Source organism: Borostomias antarcticus (assembly GCF_949987555.1).
Source record: "Borostomias antarcticus genome assembly, chromosome: 14".
In the NCBI taxonomy this organism is placed as follows: domain Eukaryota; kingdom Metazoa; phylum Chordata; class Actinopteri; order Stomiiformes; family Stomiidae; genus Borostomias; species Borostomias antarcticus.
In genome coordinates this window covers 5741977-5759568 of record NC_140247.1, presented here as the reverse complement: position 1 = coordinate 5759568, position 17592 = coordinate 5741977, and the positions used below count along the sequence as shown (strand labels likewise).

The 17592-nt window shown below is 46.8% G+C and overlaps 1 protein-coding gene across 2 annotated transcripts; it reads left to right on the top strand.

The window, feature by feature from the left end:
* The first annotated feature begins 2708 nt into the window (after positions 1–2708).
* Positions 2709–12156, top strand: dctn4 (dynactin 4). Of its 2 annotated transcripts, XM_084449063.1 has the most exons (14): positions 2709–2846; positions 3516–3586; positions 3676–3854; positions 4045–4088; positions 4300–4407; positions 5455–5475; positions 6147–6220; positions 6506–6618; positions 7777–7886; positions 8021–8094; positions 8240–8294; positions 8457–8564; positions 10904–11001; positions 11091–12156. In XM_084449063.1, the coding sequence occupies exons 1-14, from the start codon at positions 2712–2714 to the stop codon at positions 11308–11310; spliced, it is 1410 nt and encodes a 469-aa protein (XP_084305189.1). In that variant the 5' UTR covers positions 2709–2711; the 3' UTR covers positions 11311–12156. The 2 variants fall into 2 exon arrangements, with proteins under 2 accessions (XP_084305189.1, XP_084305190.1); XM_084449064.1 differs by lacking the exon at positions 5455–5475.
* The last annotated feature ends 5436 nt before the right edge of the window (positions 12157–17592 follow it).

The window sequence follows — 17592 nt, the reverse complement described above, 5'->3', positions numbered from 1 at the left end:
GATTAAACAAGCCAGGAAGTTGTTAACATCTGTGGATTTGAAAAGTAGAAGTGTCGCTGAATAGAACAGACTATACTTTTACTTTGACTTATGATTGATTGATATATTTTATTAAAGTGTCATGCTTCAAAAAGCCCAGCCCATATGGGCTTACAAGACACTATTCAAAAGACATATCACAACCAAAGTAAGCAACAGAAGAGAACAGAAGCGAGGAAAGACAAATAAATAGGCCTACAGGTAGGCCTACAGCTCTACGTTCCTCCAAAGACAACATGAATAACATATGTGCACACACACATAAACACACAAACACAAATACAGTACAAATACACAAACAAGCAGATATATATATATATATATATATATATATATATACATTACAAATACTGATATCCCTAGGCCTACTACTGTATACACATGTGGATACACACATACACACAAACCGACACATATTTAAGCAATAAGGTACGAGAGGCAGTACTTTGTTGTGAATAATGTAGTTCAAGGGTGTTGTTAGGCAAACCCTTGAACTGTACATTATTCACAACAAAGTACTGCCTCAAGTATTACAATGCAACCTATTTCTGAAAATATATACCAAGTCAGTCTCGCTAAAGATTGAGAAAACATCCATTATCCAGGGGTGATTGTGAGCTTTTTCCCATTTAAAAACCTTCCTTGTTAACCTTATGTTTGCATTATGTATTGCAATATATTTTATTGATCGTGATGATTAATGTTGAAACAGTTACTTAACCATTATTGTAAAGATGACTTATGTCTAACCTGTCCTGGTGAAAGACTAGTTCCTCATGTAGGCCTTTGTTCTTTTGCAAGGAGATTAATGCAGAAGTAAGGCTGATGGAAAAATAAAATAATAGTACTTCTGCCTTTACTAACCATCTAATTACCCATTGCCTAGACAGATGTTGAAGTCATCCTGACCTGATAGGCCATAAACCCTGTTTGTACTCAGGGCTGCTCTATCTCACACATTGCTGACTGCTTTGAGTAGGCTACGAAAGCAATACAGAGAGTGGACCTTTCTCGAGAAGGTTATGTAGGCTATCAGTTTGTTTAATAAACTTTGCTGCTTATCTGAGAACGGCATTCAATATTTTCTGAAGAACACCTATCTATCTATCTATCTATCTATCTATCTATCTATCTATCTATCTATCTATCTATCTATCTATCTATCTATCTATCTATCTATCTATCTATCTATCTAATATTGATCATAGGCCTGCGTGTGTCCTTGATGATGTCCTCAAGTTGAATGAAAGATGAACTGCAATTTTCCAAAGAACCATGAAAGCCTACTGAATAGCATCCGAAAAAATATCCACGTCGCCTACTCAGACACATCTTTGCTGAATATCTTCATTAAAATGAGCTGCTACTGCTGTTTCCCTACTCAGACACATCTTTGCTGAATATCTTCATTAAAATGAGCTGCTACTGCTGTGTTTCCCTACTCAGACACATCTTTGCTGAATATCTTCATTAAAATGAGCTGCTACTGCTGTGTTTCCATACTCAGACACATCTTTGCTGAATATCTTCATTAAAATGAGCTGCTACTGCTGTGTTTCCCTACTCAGACACATCTTTACTGAATATCTTCATTAAAATGAGCTGCTACTGCTGTTTCCATACGCCTCTAGATGTCTGCTGTTGCCATGGTGAGCTGAGCTGGGTTGGATCAGGTTAAGTGCTGGTAAACATCACTCAGTCTCCCAGCTGTCTGCCTTCTCACAGGTTCTTCCCGTTTTTCCTGTTGTCACCAGGATCTGCCCATTTTCCTGTTTAAACTGACTCTGACGATGATCCGTAATGGACAGTACAATGACTAATGCATTCATTTATTTTCCCATTTATGAAACCTGCAAACCAAATGATCAAGTTCACTGAAACTCGACATAATTCTCGAAACTATGAGCATCTATGAAACACAGCACTGATGGGAGCCTACTGAAATGTAGCCTACGCTTCTGTTTGAATATTGTTTAAACAGAACAGGGTTTGCTTGGCTGCACAATGAAGATGAAACTGTGTGTATGTGTGTGTGTATGTGTGTGTGTGTGTGTATATGTGTGTGTGTATATGTGTGTGTGTGTGTATGTGTGTGTGTGTGTATGTGTGTGTATGTGTGTGTGTGTATATGTGTGTGTGTATATGTGTGTGTGTATATGTGTGTGTATATGTGTGTGTGTATATGTGTATGTGTATATGTGTGTGTGTGTGTGTGTGTATATGTATGTGTGTGTGTGTATATGTGTGCGTGTGCGTGCGAGCGTGCGTGTGTTCATTCCATGGATCAAGTCAGCGCGTGCTCTTCCATTGCGCACCACCTGGGGTGATGGTGAGCACGAGAGAGCTTTTTTATTTTTTATTTTTTATAAATCTTTATTAATCAAGGTACAAAATAGTACAAAATGTACAGTACAAAACAATACAAATTAGCAACAATCAATCAATACAAAGAATGAAATAAAACAAATTTAAAAATAATACAAGAGCCAGGGTACATATATCAAGCCTTTGGTGAGCGCGAGAGAGCGCCGTGGACCAACGGTCGTTGAGATGACGTCACCCCCGGGAGGCTGGTAGAGCGGTTAGAGATGACGTCACCCCCGGGAAGCTGGTAGAGCGGTTAGAGATGACGTCACCCCCGGGAGGCTGGCAGAGCGGTTAGAGAGAGAAAGATGGCGTCCCTCCTGCAGCCGGACAGGGTCCTCTACCTGGTCCGGGGAGAGAAGAAGATTCGCTCTCCTCTATCTACACTTTACTTCTGCCGCTACTGTAGTGAACTGCGTTCCCTGGAGTGTGTGTCTCACGAGGTGAGCATTAGTACGTAGCAGCTAGCTAGCTAGCTCATTAGCTAGCATTGTTGCCACATATAAATGAGCTATGCTAGCTAACTTGAGCTAGATAGCTAGCTTGCTGTTTGGTTTGCGTTGACAGTTTGGGTGGGATTTAGGTCAAGTAGCACATGCCTATTGGGCAAACCACTTGTCAATCAACTCGTGTGCAGCACACATGCAATCCGATTGGTTGTCTAGCATATTAGGTACTTCCGGGCTATCTGGCTAGCTAACAGCAGGCTAGCTTCTGGCTAGCTAGCTCACAAGAAAACACAACCATCTTGGTTTTCGCTTTAGTCTCCGTGGTTGCTCTCTGAGCCTCAGATGGGATATTAATTATCAGAAGAGAAAATAAGCAACATAATTGCATTTATAATTAAAATCTAAAGCTAAATCTTTGTAGATCAGCAGGACCCTTGGCTCACTAGCTAGCTTCACCACACCCAGACAGGGACTAGCTATCTAGATACACATTATCCATGAGATATTGGTTGATATCCCCATATTCTGACAAGAATACTGTGATCTCCATGTAGGCTAGCGTTAGATGCACTGTCTATAGGCAAATATATGACTATATACCAACTTGGTGTTCATTCTTACTCTCACAGCTGCCTAGCTCACTTGACTGTCTCTGTTGCTTAGGTGGACTCACATTACTGCCCGAGCTGCCTGGAGAATATGCCCTCGGCAGAGGCTAAGCTGAAAAAGAACAGGTATAAACACAACTTTGACCTCACTTCATACCAGCTGTAGCAGCACCCCAGTATCTCTTCAGTGTATCGTAATATCCCCCCCTCCCCAGGTGTGCTAACTGTTTCGACTGCCCGTGCTGCATGCACACCCTGTCCACTCGAGCCACCAACATCCCTGCCCCTCTGCCCGATGACCCCACTAAGACAGCCATGAAGAAGGCCTACTACCTGGCCTGTGGCTTCTGCCGCTGGACCTCCAGGGATGTGGGCATGGCGGATAAGTCTGTGGGTGGGTACCTGCCTATGACGTAGCCACAACTGAGAATGTTCACATTTTTTAACCCGCTTATCCTAAGGACATAGCTATTTTGTATTCTCTCGCATGACTAATTCTGAATGATTAGTTGTATGATAAGAATAGTCTAGTTATTTTGTGCGATTGGCTCCTCCTGACTTGTCTGTTCTCGTCTGTTTTACAGCCAGTGGTGGTTGGCAGGAGCCGGAGAACCCACACACTCAACGGGTATGTTCCCTGTGGGGATCTGTCTTCTGGCTTGCATGGGAGTAGGTCACAAGTTATCCTGTGATTCAACTGGGTTAACTATAATACTGCAGTGTGTCAGTGGAAGCTGGATGAAACCATGATAGTACCGTACTTGGTATCAACACTGCACGGGAGTACCATGGTTAGATGGTGGGTGAGGCTCATTTTGTGTTGGGGTCTTTTCCCACAGATCAATAAGCTGATAGAGTATTACCAGCAGTTGGCCCAACGGGAGAAGCAGGAGAGAGAGAGGAAGAAACTGGCCAGACGACGACCTTTCATGCCTCTGGCGTTCTCGGTACAACATACTTACCCTTTTGTGTCCAACACCCTCACAGACGGGTGATTCTGCCACTGTTACTACGTGTTTCTTTGATACAGGGATATTGTTTGTTTGAAATGCCAAGTCTTACAGTTTATCCTCTCCCAATGATAACAGCATTACTCACTGCCTCCTAGAATAAGGAGAAATAATGTGTGGCTGTGCATGTTCTGAAAGCTGTCCGCTGTCTTCTATCAACTATGACGGTAGCAGGATCTGGAACTAACGACACGGAGGTCTCATCTCTGAATTTGACTTTCTGTCAAGTTTTACTGAAACTGTTGATTTCAGACCCTGTGCTCAAATCAAATCACACTTTATTTGTTATAGTGTGTTTCATACACAGAGACAACACAATGCGCTGGTGGAGAGCTGATGTGTGCTGGTCCAACTGCGGCTCCATGCAGTCTTCATCCTCCACTGATGCATCTCTGCTGTTGCATGTCACTGCTCTCCACTAAATGTTTGCTTAAAGGACAATGCTCGTAACCTGGACCTTATTTATGACATATTATAAGACGTTTGACTCACCGAGATCACTTTGGTGTAGTTCGGAGGCATGTAGAAGAAATTTAAAATCCAGCGCGAGCCAGTATATCCATGTAATGGCGGTGGACGGGGCACTGAGAATGCAGTTTCTAAAAATCTATTTTCGGCCGCTAAACGGTTGTTTTCATCAATCTGATTTTATGAATCGACAGTTGTGATTCCCCAAAGCGAGGCCTTGTTGTGGTTTTCAAATACGTGGTCTTTAGCCTCTGTAATATGATCTTTAAAAACCTTTCCCCACTTGCTCCAGCACGCATACTGGCTCGCGCTGGATTTTAAATTTCTTCTACATGCCTCCGAACTACACCAAAGTGATCTCAGTGAGTCAAACGTCTTATAATATGTCGTAAATAAGGTCCAGGTTGTCAAAAACGAGCATTGTCCTTTAATTGCTTTGGTGTCACCTGATCTTTTCTTCTCTCCGTTTCTTTGCTTATGCACGCTGATATTTTTGGTTTTTAACCCTGCCCCCAGCAACACACTATTCATGTGGTGGTGAGTTGTATTTTTTACAACTTTGGTAACCAAACACTGTATACATTAGCTGTCTGTCTCTCTCGCTCTCTCCCTCCCTCTCTTTCTCTCTCTCTCCCCTTTTCTCTCCCTCTCCCCTTCTTACTCTCATCAATTCACTGTAACTAATCTTGGTGACCTCCCAGATCACATGAATGTCTTCCTGGTTAAATTAGATCATTTCTTACAATGGGGCCCTTTATGCTGGTTTGGAGGAAGGAAGGGATAGGACACATCGTATTGCAGTACGGCACATGTTCAGACAAAGTACAGTCAATACTGATTTGGGCCTAAAAAGCTCAGGCTATTGAATGGCAAATCTCTCCCTCCTCCCAGAGCTTACAGGTTCACATTTGTATCCCTTATCAAAAGGAAACGCAATCGCACCCATATTTGATTCATTTTCTTATTTGTTTCAGACATTTTGTAGTTTTCAGTTTGTAGGAAATGTTTGTTTGGATTTACATTTGAAATGTGTCTCCTATTTGCTCCTGATGAGGAGACATTTCTGTTTAACTGCAAAGGGGAAATATCCTATCATCTAAGTGTTAGAATGAGCCTGTTTTGAGTTCCTTATAGTCTCCCTGTGATCAAGTCTGCCATTGGTCCCAGCCTCTATGATGACCCTGGGTGCTTTCTTTGCCGTCTTAAAGGAGAAATACCACCTGGGAACCCGACTGCAGAGGCAGAGGCCTGGAGCTCCCATCTCCAGTCTGTCTGGCCTCTCGTAAGTACCATGCTACCTCCCCCACTCTGTCACCCACGCCTCGCCGGCCCAGCCTCACCCATGCTCTCCCTCTCACCCGCACACCCCCTGGAACCCTAACCCTCATCCACCCAGACCACTTCTGCTTTACCCTCACTGAAATTCATCATGGGGAAAGGGATCATCCCACCACAGCTAAAATCTATCCAATGATCTTACTCCAAGTCTTCTCGTGCTTGGAATGACATGCGAGTCTGTAACCGTGTAAGGAGGAGTCTGTAACCGTGTGTCTGTGCGCCCGGCCAGCCTGAAGGAGGGCGAAGACCAGAAGGAGGTGAACATTGAGCCAGCCCAGGCTCTGGAGGAGGTGGAGCCCCTGCCTGAGGACTGCTACACTAGACCCATCAACCTGCCTGAGGGTAAGAGACGGCCACACCACGGGCTCACAAACAAGAACCTTTTAGTAGTAGTTACAATAGTTTTTGAAAGCACTGGTGCATGCATGGAGGACACGCTGCTGGAGGGAGGGGTCATCCGAGGACGAAGAGAGAATGTTACGTTACCCTATTTAAGGTATTTTGTACAAGTAGCCTCGTTGCTGGGACTGAAATCGGGAACAAAGCAAAACACAGCCAGCTAACGTTTGCTAGTGCTAGTAGCTAGTTATAGGTCTCCAGCCAAACGGACGTTCATAGAATAGCTAGCCAGCCGTTTGGCTGTAGACTATGCTAGATAGACTATATCTAACTAGCTCACTTATAGCTAATGTTAGCTAGACTAGCTGTTTTGCTTTGTTACCGATTTCAGTCCCAGAAACTAGTTTGCTAACGTTAGCTGTGTTTTACAGAATTTCGTAGCTGCATGATGCACTAATGGTATAATTCAAAAGGTTTAGTACTAGCGAAACTTTAGTTGGCTACAGCTAGAGATGGCATGTGAAACTGAAGTGAAAGCTAACCTTTTGACCTGGAGAGGGGATCTTTGTTTGAACGTCTTTATATATTAGAGACAGATAGCCTCGATGGCATGTGGCATAAACATCAGTGCTGAAAATCGAATTGAAAAGGGACCTGACAATCGAATCGAATTGTGGATTTAAAAATCATGACACCCCTACATTTTAACAAGTAGCCTACATTTAATGTCTCTTGAACTCCTCCACCACCACTACTAACTTCCATGCACAGATTCTGGATAACTTCCTTTGTTTGTGCATTACAATAGATTGTGGTTCTTCTAAAACTGTTTCTCTGTCTCTGTCTGTCTGTCTGTCTGTCGCTCGCTGTGCTCTGTGTCTCCGTCTGTCCCATGTGTCTCTCTCTCTCTGTCTGTCCCTGTCCCCGTATCTCCCTGTCCCCTGTCCTGTGCCTGTCCCATCCCTGTATGTCTCTCTCTCTCTCTCTCTCTCTCTCTCTGTGTCTGTCTGTCTGTCTGTCTGTCTGTCTGTCTTTCTCTCTCTCTCTCTCTCTTTCTCTCTCTGTCTATCTGTCTCTCTCTCTGTCTGTCTTTCTGTCCTGTCCCACGTCCTGTCCTGTCACTGTCTCGGCACCTTGTCGGTCCTGTCCCGTGTCCTGCAGTGACCACCCTGCGCCAGCGGCTGCTCCAGCCGGACTTCCAGCCGGCGGGGGCGTCCCAGCTCCACCCCAAACACAAGCACCTTCTCATCAAGCGCTCGCTGCGCTGCAGGGTCAGTGCGGCGCCTCACAGTGCTCATGGCAGGTTGCGTTTGCGTTGTGCGGTTCGTATTTGTGCGGTTCGTATTTGTGTGGTTTGTATTTGTGTATCGAGTTTCTCATGGCAGGAGCTTGCCTTCCCCCCCAGAAATGTGAGCACAATCTGAGCAAGCCTGAATTCAACCCCACTTCAATCAAGTTCAAGATCCAGCTTGTGGCTGTGTAAGTATTGTGCGTCGATGGCCGGTCCGTTCTGCGTTCATTCACCTCGATTGGTATGGGTAGGAAATCACCATCTACTCTCGTCTGTTCACCCTGTCCTGTTTCACCCCAGTGGGAGCGATTGACATCATTTTTGCTCCTGCAGGAGTTACATCCCTGAAGTGAGAATAATGTCCATTCCTAACCTGCGCTACATGAAGGTAAATTGACATCTTTGGTCCAACCAACTTTTTTTTGTGCATTAGAATAGATTGTGGATCAAGTAAAACTCTTGTCTGTGTGTGCGTGTGCGCGTGCGTGCGCGTGCGTGCGTGTGTGGGCGCTCACGTGTGTCTGTGTCTGTCTGTGTCCTCGTCCTCCAGGAGAGCCAGGTGCTGCTGACGCTGACCAACCCAGTGGAGAATATTACCCATGTCACCCTGTTGGGCTGTGAGGAGGGAGACCAAGATGATGTCAACAGCAGTGCTAAGGTTACCATATAACATCAATGTCATCAACCAGGTTCATATACAACAGCCAGGATGGTATTAAGCAGTTTAAGAACGAAACTCGATTGTTCTGTGAATGCCGATTTGGAACGTTGCAAGTTCTAAAACGGCAGTTTTCAAGATTCAGCATGTCAAATCTTGTAAAACTGGCTTCTCATCTCAGTTATTGTAGGTCAACTTGGTTTAAGTAGTTGTTGTCGGTCAACCGTGTTTGTTGTTGTGTAGGTGAACCTGGTTTTAGTGGTTGTTGTTGTTTTTGTTGTTGTACAGTAAGTCAACCTGATTCCTCATTCCATTAGCATTTAGCTGATGCTTTTATCCAAAGCGACTTACAATAATTACATTTCATGTAGGAAAAGCCAATGTACTACTACTTGCCAGAACTCAGAAGTGCATCTCCTTTCTAAAACAAGTGACTAAGAGCATAATCTAGTGCTGAAGGCAAAGTGCAAGAATAGCGATCTAAAAATACAGCAGGTGCTTAGGTGGGAGGATCCTGGAAGTACTTCTTGAAGAGATGAGTTTTGAGCCTGCGGCGAAAGATGGGCAGCGACTCTGCTGTCCTGACGTCAGTGGGCAGTTCGTTCCACCACTGCGGGGCCAGGACAGAGAAGAGCCGCGACTGTTTCAATCGACCACAAGGGCCTCGGGAGTGACGGGGCAACCAGTCGCCTGAGGTAGCAGAGCGTAGTGGTCGGGAGGGGGTAGCAGGGAGCTGTTCCTTTCATTGCCCTCTAGGCTAGTACAGTACCAGAGTTTTAAACTGGATGCGAGCTGCTACAGGGAGCCAGTGTAGGGAACGGAGAAGGGACGTTGCGTGGGAGAACTTGGGGTGTTTGAACACCAGGCCATCTGCAGCTTTCTGGACAAGTTCCAGGGGTTTAATGACTGACGCTAGGGCCCCAGCAAGGAGGGAGTTGAAGTAGTTCCGGCGGGAGATGACGAGCCTGGATGAGCACCTGCGCCGTTTCATTGGTGAGGAAGAGCAAATCCTGATGTAGAGGAAGAATCTGCAGGAGCGTGTGACGAATGTGATCTGTGCAGAGAATGATAGTTGGTCGTCCAGGGCCACCCCCAGATTCCTCGTTTAAGATACAAACCAGGTTGGCTGTGGGGAAGCAGCTGCTTTTGTGGCACGTGGCTACTGCCAGAGGGGAGTGGTTCAAAGAAACCGTGACCAGGATTGGGGAGGGGTCGGCCACAGTCTTTCTGGCCCATTTCAGGGCCCTGGAGCCGTGCAGGACCTGTAGCAATTTAGAAGCGATCGCTCTCTCAGTGGAGCAGATGACGCGCTGCAGTCTGGCCTTGTCTTTATCTGTGGCGGCAGCGGACCAGATGGTGATGGAGGAGGTGAGGATGGACTCCATCATGGAGGTGTAGAAGAGCACCATCATGGCCTTTGGCATGTTTGAATTTCTTCAGGAAGTGCATCCTCTGCCCTGCTTTTTTTTTGGTGAGGTCCCAGGAGATGGCCGGTGCCCAGGAAGCGGAGTCAACAGTGGCCACTGGGGTGTCCTTCAGAGTGATGGGAGGGCTGGTGCTTAAAGGACAATGCTCGTTTTTGACAACCTGGAACTTATTTACGACATATTATAAAACGTTTGACTCACCGAGATCACTTTGGTGTAGTTCGGAGGCCTGTAGAAGAAATGTAAAATCCAGCGCGAGCCAGTATATCCATGTAATGGCGGTGATCGGGGCAACGAGAATGCAGCTTCTAAAAATCTATTTTCTGCCGCGAAACGTTTGTTTTCATCAATCTGTCTGGATGGATCGCTAGTTGTGCTTACATAGAGCATAACTGTTGTGGTTTTCACATACCTCTGTAATATGATCTTTAGAAACGTCTTTCGAAACGAAATAGCTTCCTCACTTTCTCCAGCACGCTGTGCGCATGCGTGCTGGAGCAAGTGAGGAAGCTATTTCGTGTCTAACGACGTTTCTAAAGATCATATTACAGAGGCATGTGAAAACCACAACAGGCCTACGCTCTATGTAAGCACAACTAGCGATTCATAAAGACAGATTGATGAAAACAACCGTTTCGCGGCAGAAAATAGATTTTTAGTAGATGCATTCTCATTGCCCCGATCACCGCCATTACATGGATATACTGGCTCGCGCTGGATTTTACATTTCTTCTACAGGCCTCCGAACTACACCAAAGTGATCTCGGTGAGTCAAACGTCTTATAATATGTCGTAAATAAGGTCCAGGTTGTCAAAAACGAGCATTGTCCTTTAAGTGGTCTTTGTTGTTGTTGTTGTTGTTGTTAATATTGTAGGTCAACCTGGTTTAAGTTGTTGTTGCTGCTGTTGTAGGTGGCTGTGCCCACCAAGGAGCTGGTGCTGGCTGGGAAGGATGCAGCTGCTGAGTACGATGAGCTGGCTGAGCCCCAGGACTTCCAGGATGACCCTGAGTAAGACACACACACGCACACAGACAGACTTGGTACAGTATTTACAGTATGTTTGTTGACCCTTGACCTTGTGTCTCCTCCCTCTGCAGCGTTGTGGCCTTTAGGAAGTCCAACAAGATCGGCTTCTTCATCAAGGTGGTCCCCCAGCGGGAGGGGGACGAGGACGTCACCGTCTCCTTCAAGATCCGCCACGACTTCCGCAACCTGGCTGCTCCCATCAGGCCGAGCGAGGAGGGAGGGGACGCGGCCGCGGAGGCCATCTGGCTCACGCACCATGTGGAGCTGAGTCTGGGACCGCTCGTCCCCTGAGGACACGCCCACGCACGCACGCACACTTACGTGTGTCAGAATACATTACACAGAAACTCTACACATGGAGTGTCTCTTTTGACCAGTCTAATAGAAAATACACTATACTGTAAACGCAGAACACACGCGCACACCCCCCCCCCTCCACACACACACATATACCTACACACACACATATAAACATACATACAATCAATCGCATATCTTTCGATCTCTCTCTCTCTCTCCCGCGTTCTCGAACACACACTTTTCTTGCACACGACGCTGTAGCTTCAAGCCGCCCCAGAGATCCTCTCCATGCTTGGTCATCTTCATCCCCTTCAGAACCCTCCTCCACGGAAGGACCCAAGTATTTATCCGCATGCTACAGCTATTTATATTGTCACGTACCCTAGCCGATGTTCCCGTACCCTAGCCGATGTTCACGTACCCTAGCCGATGTTCACGTACCCTAGCCGATGTTGTTACCGATACAGATAACGCCCTTATGTTCAACAAGCTTGTCCTCTGGGTGGAAGTCGGTGTGTGTTGATACGGTTTGGATTGTTCTTTTGCTATCGTCTACAGTTAGCATAATATGTTTTATTGGCGGTATAGACGCAGTGTAGTAACAATAACATACTGTATGTAAATGTTTAAAGGCTGTGCAGCACTTAGAGATGTATTAAGACACGCAGTCATCAGTTTTAACATGTAAGATGTCTCCTCTGATGCATTTGAAAACGTGACCAACGTCCTCTGTCAAGTCACTGTCAGCATTTTGATTTTCTAAGTGTGTAAACTCTGGTAGCCTACTCACTCTCTTGGTTCGTAGTAAGACAGGGCCTTACAATGTGTCTAACCTGTACTGGCTAATAAAATGATAAGATGAAATACCTGCCATATTGTTTGTCCAGAAATGATCATGGCTCTGTTCATCACAGTGCGTCTACTTACACTTAAACCTGTCCCCAGAGGCAATAACTGCTGGATGCAAGATGTTTCACAAGGAGGTGCTATTCTGTTAGTTGTTACATTATGTAGTGGCACACTGTGCTCAGTAGAGGGCAGTGTTGAGTTATTGGCAACAGCTGGGATAAAAATTAGTCTGGAAAGAACTGGACCAAAAGATGGTCAACTCTCCAGGGTCACATGAGAGTACAGGGTTGTGAATGCAATGATGGGCTTGATTCCTTCCAACCACTTAATGTCACTGAGAAAATGAACCAGAATGATGAAATAACAGAAGTTAGAATAGTGGTGATCTGTTGGGCTCAGGGTCATTACCATTGGAAAGTAAGAAAAGCAATTTATGACCAGATTTGGCTTCAAAGTTAAGTAAAAGACCACACGAATACTGAGCCACTTATAGAGCTGCCCCTTACACTAGAAATAGGCCTAGTGGTCTAATGATTGCGCTTGCTCACACATCTGGAAGTGAAATGTTGTGTAAACTAGTCCAGGGGGCCAACAGAGTGATTCAGGTCCGGTGTGACTGTGTGGGTGGTGGTCTGGTAGGTTTGCTCACCAACCACAGACAAACCAGCACCGGGGGAGTGTGTTAACGTGAACAGAATGACAGTATCTCACACTGAGCAGATAAGACACACACACACACACACCAGAGAAGATGGATGAAATAGAACAGGACGGAGCAAAATAGTATAAAACTAGAAAGTGTGCCTGAGAGCACAGACCTCTGCCCATGAATGTGTTTCGTGGCTCTGTGTGCGCGCACATGCATGAAAGCAGGACATGTTTGGTAGTGCTGCATGCGTTAGGTCGACAGCTTTATGCTAAACTCTGTTTCTCTGGGACTTTCCCATGTTGAGATATGGCCGTTTCAATTCCCCCCATTGACAATCAAGTCCAAAAAATGAATGGAGGTGAATGGCCGGCTGAGTTTGGGCGTCTTGTGGACCTGCCCCGTGATTCAGATCCGCTCCACAATGTAACAGGTTCCAAGTTGGCCCACGCTACAACCCTCACAAGTTTTATGAAAATCGGTCTGGTAGCTTGCGTAATCCTACTAATCCAATAAAGAAATAAACCAATAAACTGACCAATAAATAATGTCCACATGCCACCGAAAACATTACCTCTCGCCCTGTACTGTCGCTGGGGCGAAGGTAAAAATAATAGAATATGTTGAATAAAATATAATAGTCTACAGATCTGAGCCCTAGAGGAGAGATGGACCACATGCAGCTGGTCTGCTATGTGTGGTTCTGTATGGACATCAGTACCACAGCTGGTCTATGTGTGGTTCTGTATGGACATCAGTACCACAGCTGGTCTGCTATGTGTGGTTCTGTATGGACATCACCTCACAGCTGGTCTGCTATGTGTGGTTCTGTATGGACATCACCTCACAGCTGGTCTGCTATGTGTGGTTCTGTATGGACATCAGTACCACAGCTGGTCTGCTATGTGTGGTTCTGTATGGACATCACTACCACAGCTGGTCTGCTATGTGTGGTTCTGTATGGACATCAGTACCACAGCTGGTCTGCTATGTGTGGTTCTGTATGGACATCAGTACCACAGCTGGTCTGCTATGTGTGGTTCTGCATGGACATCAGTACCACAGCTGGTCTGCTATGTGTGGTTCTGTATGGACATCACTACCACAGCTGGTCTGCTATGTGTGGTTCTGTATGGACATCAGTACCACAGCTGGTCTGCTATGTGTGGTTCTGTATGGACATCAGTACCACAGCTGGTCTGCTATGTGTGGTTCTGTATGGACATCACTACCACAGCTGGTCTCCTGTGCGTGGTTCTGTGGGGTTGAACACAGCAGGGGGAAGCAGTGTAAACACCCTCAGCCAGCGCGGGCCATAAAAGCAGGCTTTTCTTTTATCTCAGGCAGATATAAACAGCTTAGAAGAGCGGCCTGTGTGAACCTCATAAATCATTTATGTGGATGAGCTCATAAAGAACACATGCGGCGAGAGACGGATCGAGTCCGCACACTCGGTACCGCACCACTGACCAGACCGGACCAGACATGCAGCACAGACAGCCCGGCCCGCGCTGTGCAAGCTGAACCGTGCCTGTATGCCCCAGCCACCTGGTAGAGTCATAAAACACACAAACAGGTCTACATTACATACCGTTATTTTCTGAACTGTGAGTGGGTGCACTATTAGCGTTTGGCTGGAGTGGTATTGTCTGGGTAGCAATCACATACTTGGGGAGTATTTATATGGTAAGATAGGCCTACCGTGAAGACCTGATACTGTACATAGGGGAGTATTAATATGGTAAGATAGGCCTACCGTGAAGACCTGATACTGTACATAGGGGAGTATTAATATGGTAAGATAGGCCTACCGTGAAGACCTGATACTGTACATAGGGGAGCGCTAGATCCACCAGTCTGTATGGTGTTGATGGTGTAGTCACACACATGGGGCACAAGAATTCAAGTGTTCCAATGCTGTGGTGTCTATATTGAATAGGCCTTATACATGCAGGCCGGGAGATGGTCCATTCTCTAACTACTGAACTGCAGTGTGGTGTAGGTCACAGCCTTGCCCAGCCGCAGGTGGCGCCGGTTCTGTCCCAGGCAGGCAGGCAGACAGACAGGCAGACAGACAGACAGACAGACAGACAGACAGACAGGCAGGCAGGCAGGCAGACAGACAGGCAGGCAGGCAGACAGACAGACAGACAGACAGGCAGACAGACAGACAGGCAGGCAGACAGGTAGATAGGCAGACAGACAGACAGACAGACAGACAGGCAGACAGACAGAAAGGCAGGCAGACAGACAGACAGACAGACAGACAGACAGACAGACAGGCAGACAGACAGACAGACAGGCAGACAGACAGACAGACAGGCAGACAGACAGACAGACAGACAGACAGGCAGACAGACAGACAGGCAGACAGACAGACAGACAGACAGGCAGGCAGACAGACAGACCATGCCTGGATGGGGCCTGCCTGACCAGGGCTTGTTTGCGCAGTGGCGCAGTAGCAGATCCTCTGGAGCTTTGTGCTTCCTTCGCCGTTTATCACTGACCTGTGAATGCTCTGATGGCTTCGAGAGCACTGTCTGGAACAACAAAACAAACCCTCCTTCCCTGAGCGGGGATGAATCGTTCCCATGGCCAGAAGACCCAAAGCGAAGCATGCTTTTCTCAAACGTACAGTAAAGTTTGAATAGGTGAATCATTAACAAGGATAGCAGTCTGTTTCTAGGTGTTTTCAGCAGTTTGTGTGTCAAAGCAATTACTCACTGGAAAGAACCTGAGAGCACAAGAGGAAGAACCCTATTGGTCAGAGATGACATCATACCAAGGTGTTAACCAACTCCATCGATTGTGTGCGCGGGGGTGTTTGTGGGGGGATGTTTACGCCATGATAAAGTGCTCAGACCGAGCTATGCTGTAGAAGTCAGGAATCCCACAGCGTAGCACAGGGGAGAATGATTCACAGCCAGAAGAGGAATTCCACACTTTTAATTTTCAACATATTACTAAAATATGCCCATTCTATGATTTAATCCTGAAATATTCACTCCCAATTCCTCTCTCTCTGCCCCCCCCCTCCCCCACACACACACCCTCTCCTCCTTCTCTTCTCTATAAGCACACATCTTCATATTTATATAGACTGCCCAGACAGTCCTGACCAGATGAAAAAATCCTTACTGAATTACAGGTTTGACTGGACCCGGGACCTTTACCCCATTACGTCATTCCCCAAACCGCCAGTACCTCACCCTCTGACTATGCACAACACAGTCCAGAGAAAGGAAAAGGTACAAACCAAAACGGAGGCTGTAAATCCTCAGTCTAACTAATGAAAAGAGAGAGAGAGAGAGAGAGAGAGAGAGAGCAGGTCTTCAGATGAGGTGCAGCTATGTATCGCATCTCCGCCTCACCCCCTCACAAATCAGCCGGATAGTCACGGGCCGGTACGTGGGGATGCAGCAGGCATGGTTTCCACATCACAGCACTTCATCAGCTCCCTCAGGTGAACCCGGGGGGAATGCTGCTCATCCAGCAGCAGTGAGGCTGTGCTGTGCGCTGTGTGTGTTTTGTGTATCCTCCCGTTGGGGTACCGCGGTGGCCTGCGTGTGTAATACATCACAGCTGTCCCCCTGGGTCCAGGCGCGATGCCCGGCCGCCCTTCTCCTCCCCAGCTCCGCTCCCCTGGGTGGCACAGAGGGGCGGGGGAGGGGGTGGGGGGGGGCGCCGGTGGTCCGGCTGATTAATCACCTCTTTTATTCTCTGCTCACTGGACCATCAGCTGGTTAATTAGTGGTAATTGATGGTGTCTGTCCCAGATCAACAAGCAGAGTCCTCCCGGGCTTCCAGGCTCAAACAAGCCCAACCTGTGAAACCTTAGCTTCGGAATAAATCTCAATCTCATGCCTGTCACTCTCTTTCTGTCTCTCTTTCTCTCTCTCTCTCCCTTTCTCTCTCCATCTCTAGGAATGTTGACTTTGGAGGCCGGAGTGAAAAGGAACACTCTGAGAAAGCAACTGACCCCCCCACCCACACACACACATGCCACACACACACACACACACACACACACACACCACGTCCTCGTCTGTCCAGACCGCAGGCCCAGCTCTGTGTTTTCATTTATTATTTGTTCAATTGCTCGCGGGGTGCATTATGTGTGCGAGGGCACAACTGAGTCAGACCCCTGGCCAGAGCCACTGAGAGGGATCCCCGGGGGGCCGTCTGACCCTGAGGGCTGAGACTCGGACCCCAGCATGGCTGCCTGCACCTCCATCCTTGCCCTTCCTCCGCGGAGAGGCTGGGGGGGGGGGGGGAGAGGTGTCAGGGATTTAGGGAAGACGCGCTGGGATGTTTTGATAAAGTGTGATTTTAGCAGCGTTCTGTAGATGAGAAGGGGTTATAATGTCATTGGCGTGGACATGCGGCGTCTGGTAGACCGGTAGTGCCATTCCTCTTTTTTTGTTTTTACTTACGTAGTTGTCTGTGAAGATGACTACTGCTATTCCCTCATATCAGACAGAACGTCAACTCATTACACACCTGATCTTCAAGAATTAGTCAACTTCGGTGGAGTGGGCGGATTGGAATGTCTGGGCTAGTTCCACCTATCCTGCCACCTCAAAACTCACAGCAGGGGCCATGGTGACTGGCACTGGTGTAGTGAAGGCTATACAATATGCCCAGTATATTATTTTTCCATTCCATATATCCACTTCAGTTGCTAGTGACTGGCTTTCTTAAAGCCCAGACATGAAATTCCTGCAGCCAGTTTTTGTATCATTTGGCTCATGAACAGGAATGACACTGACTGTACTGCT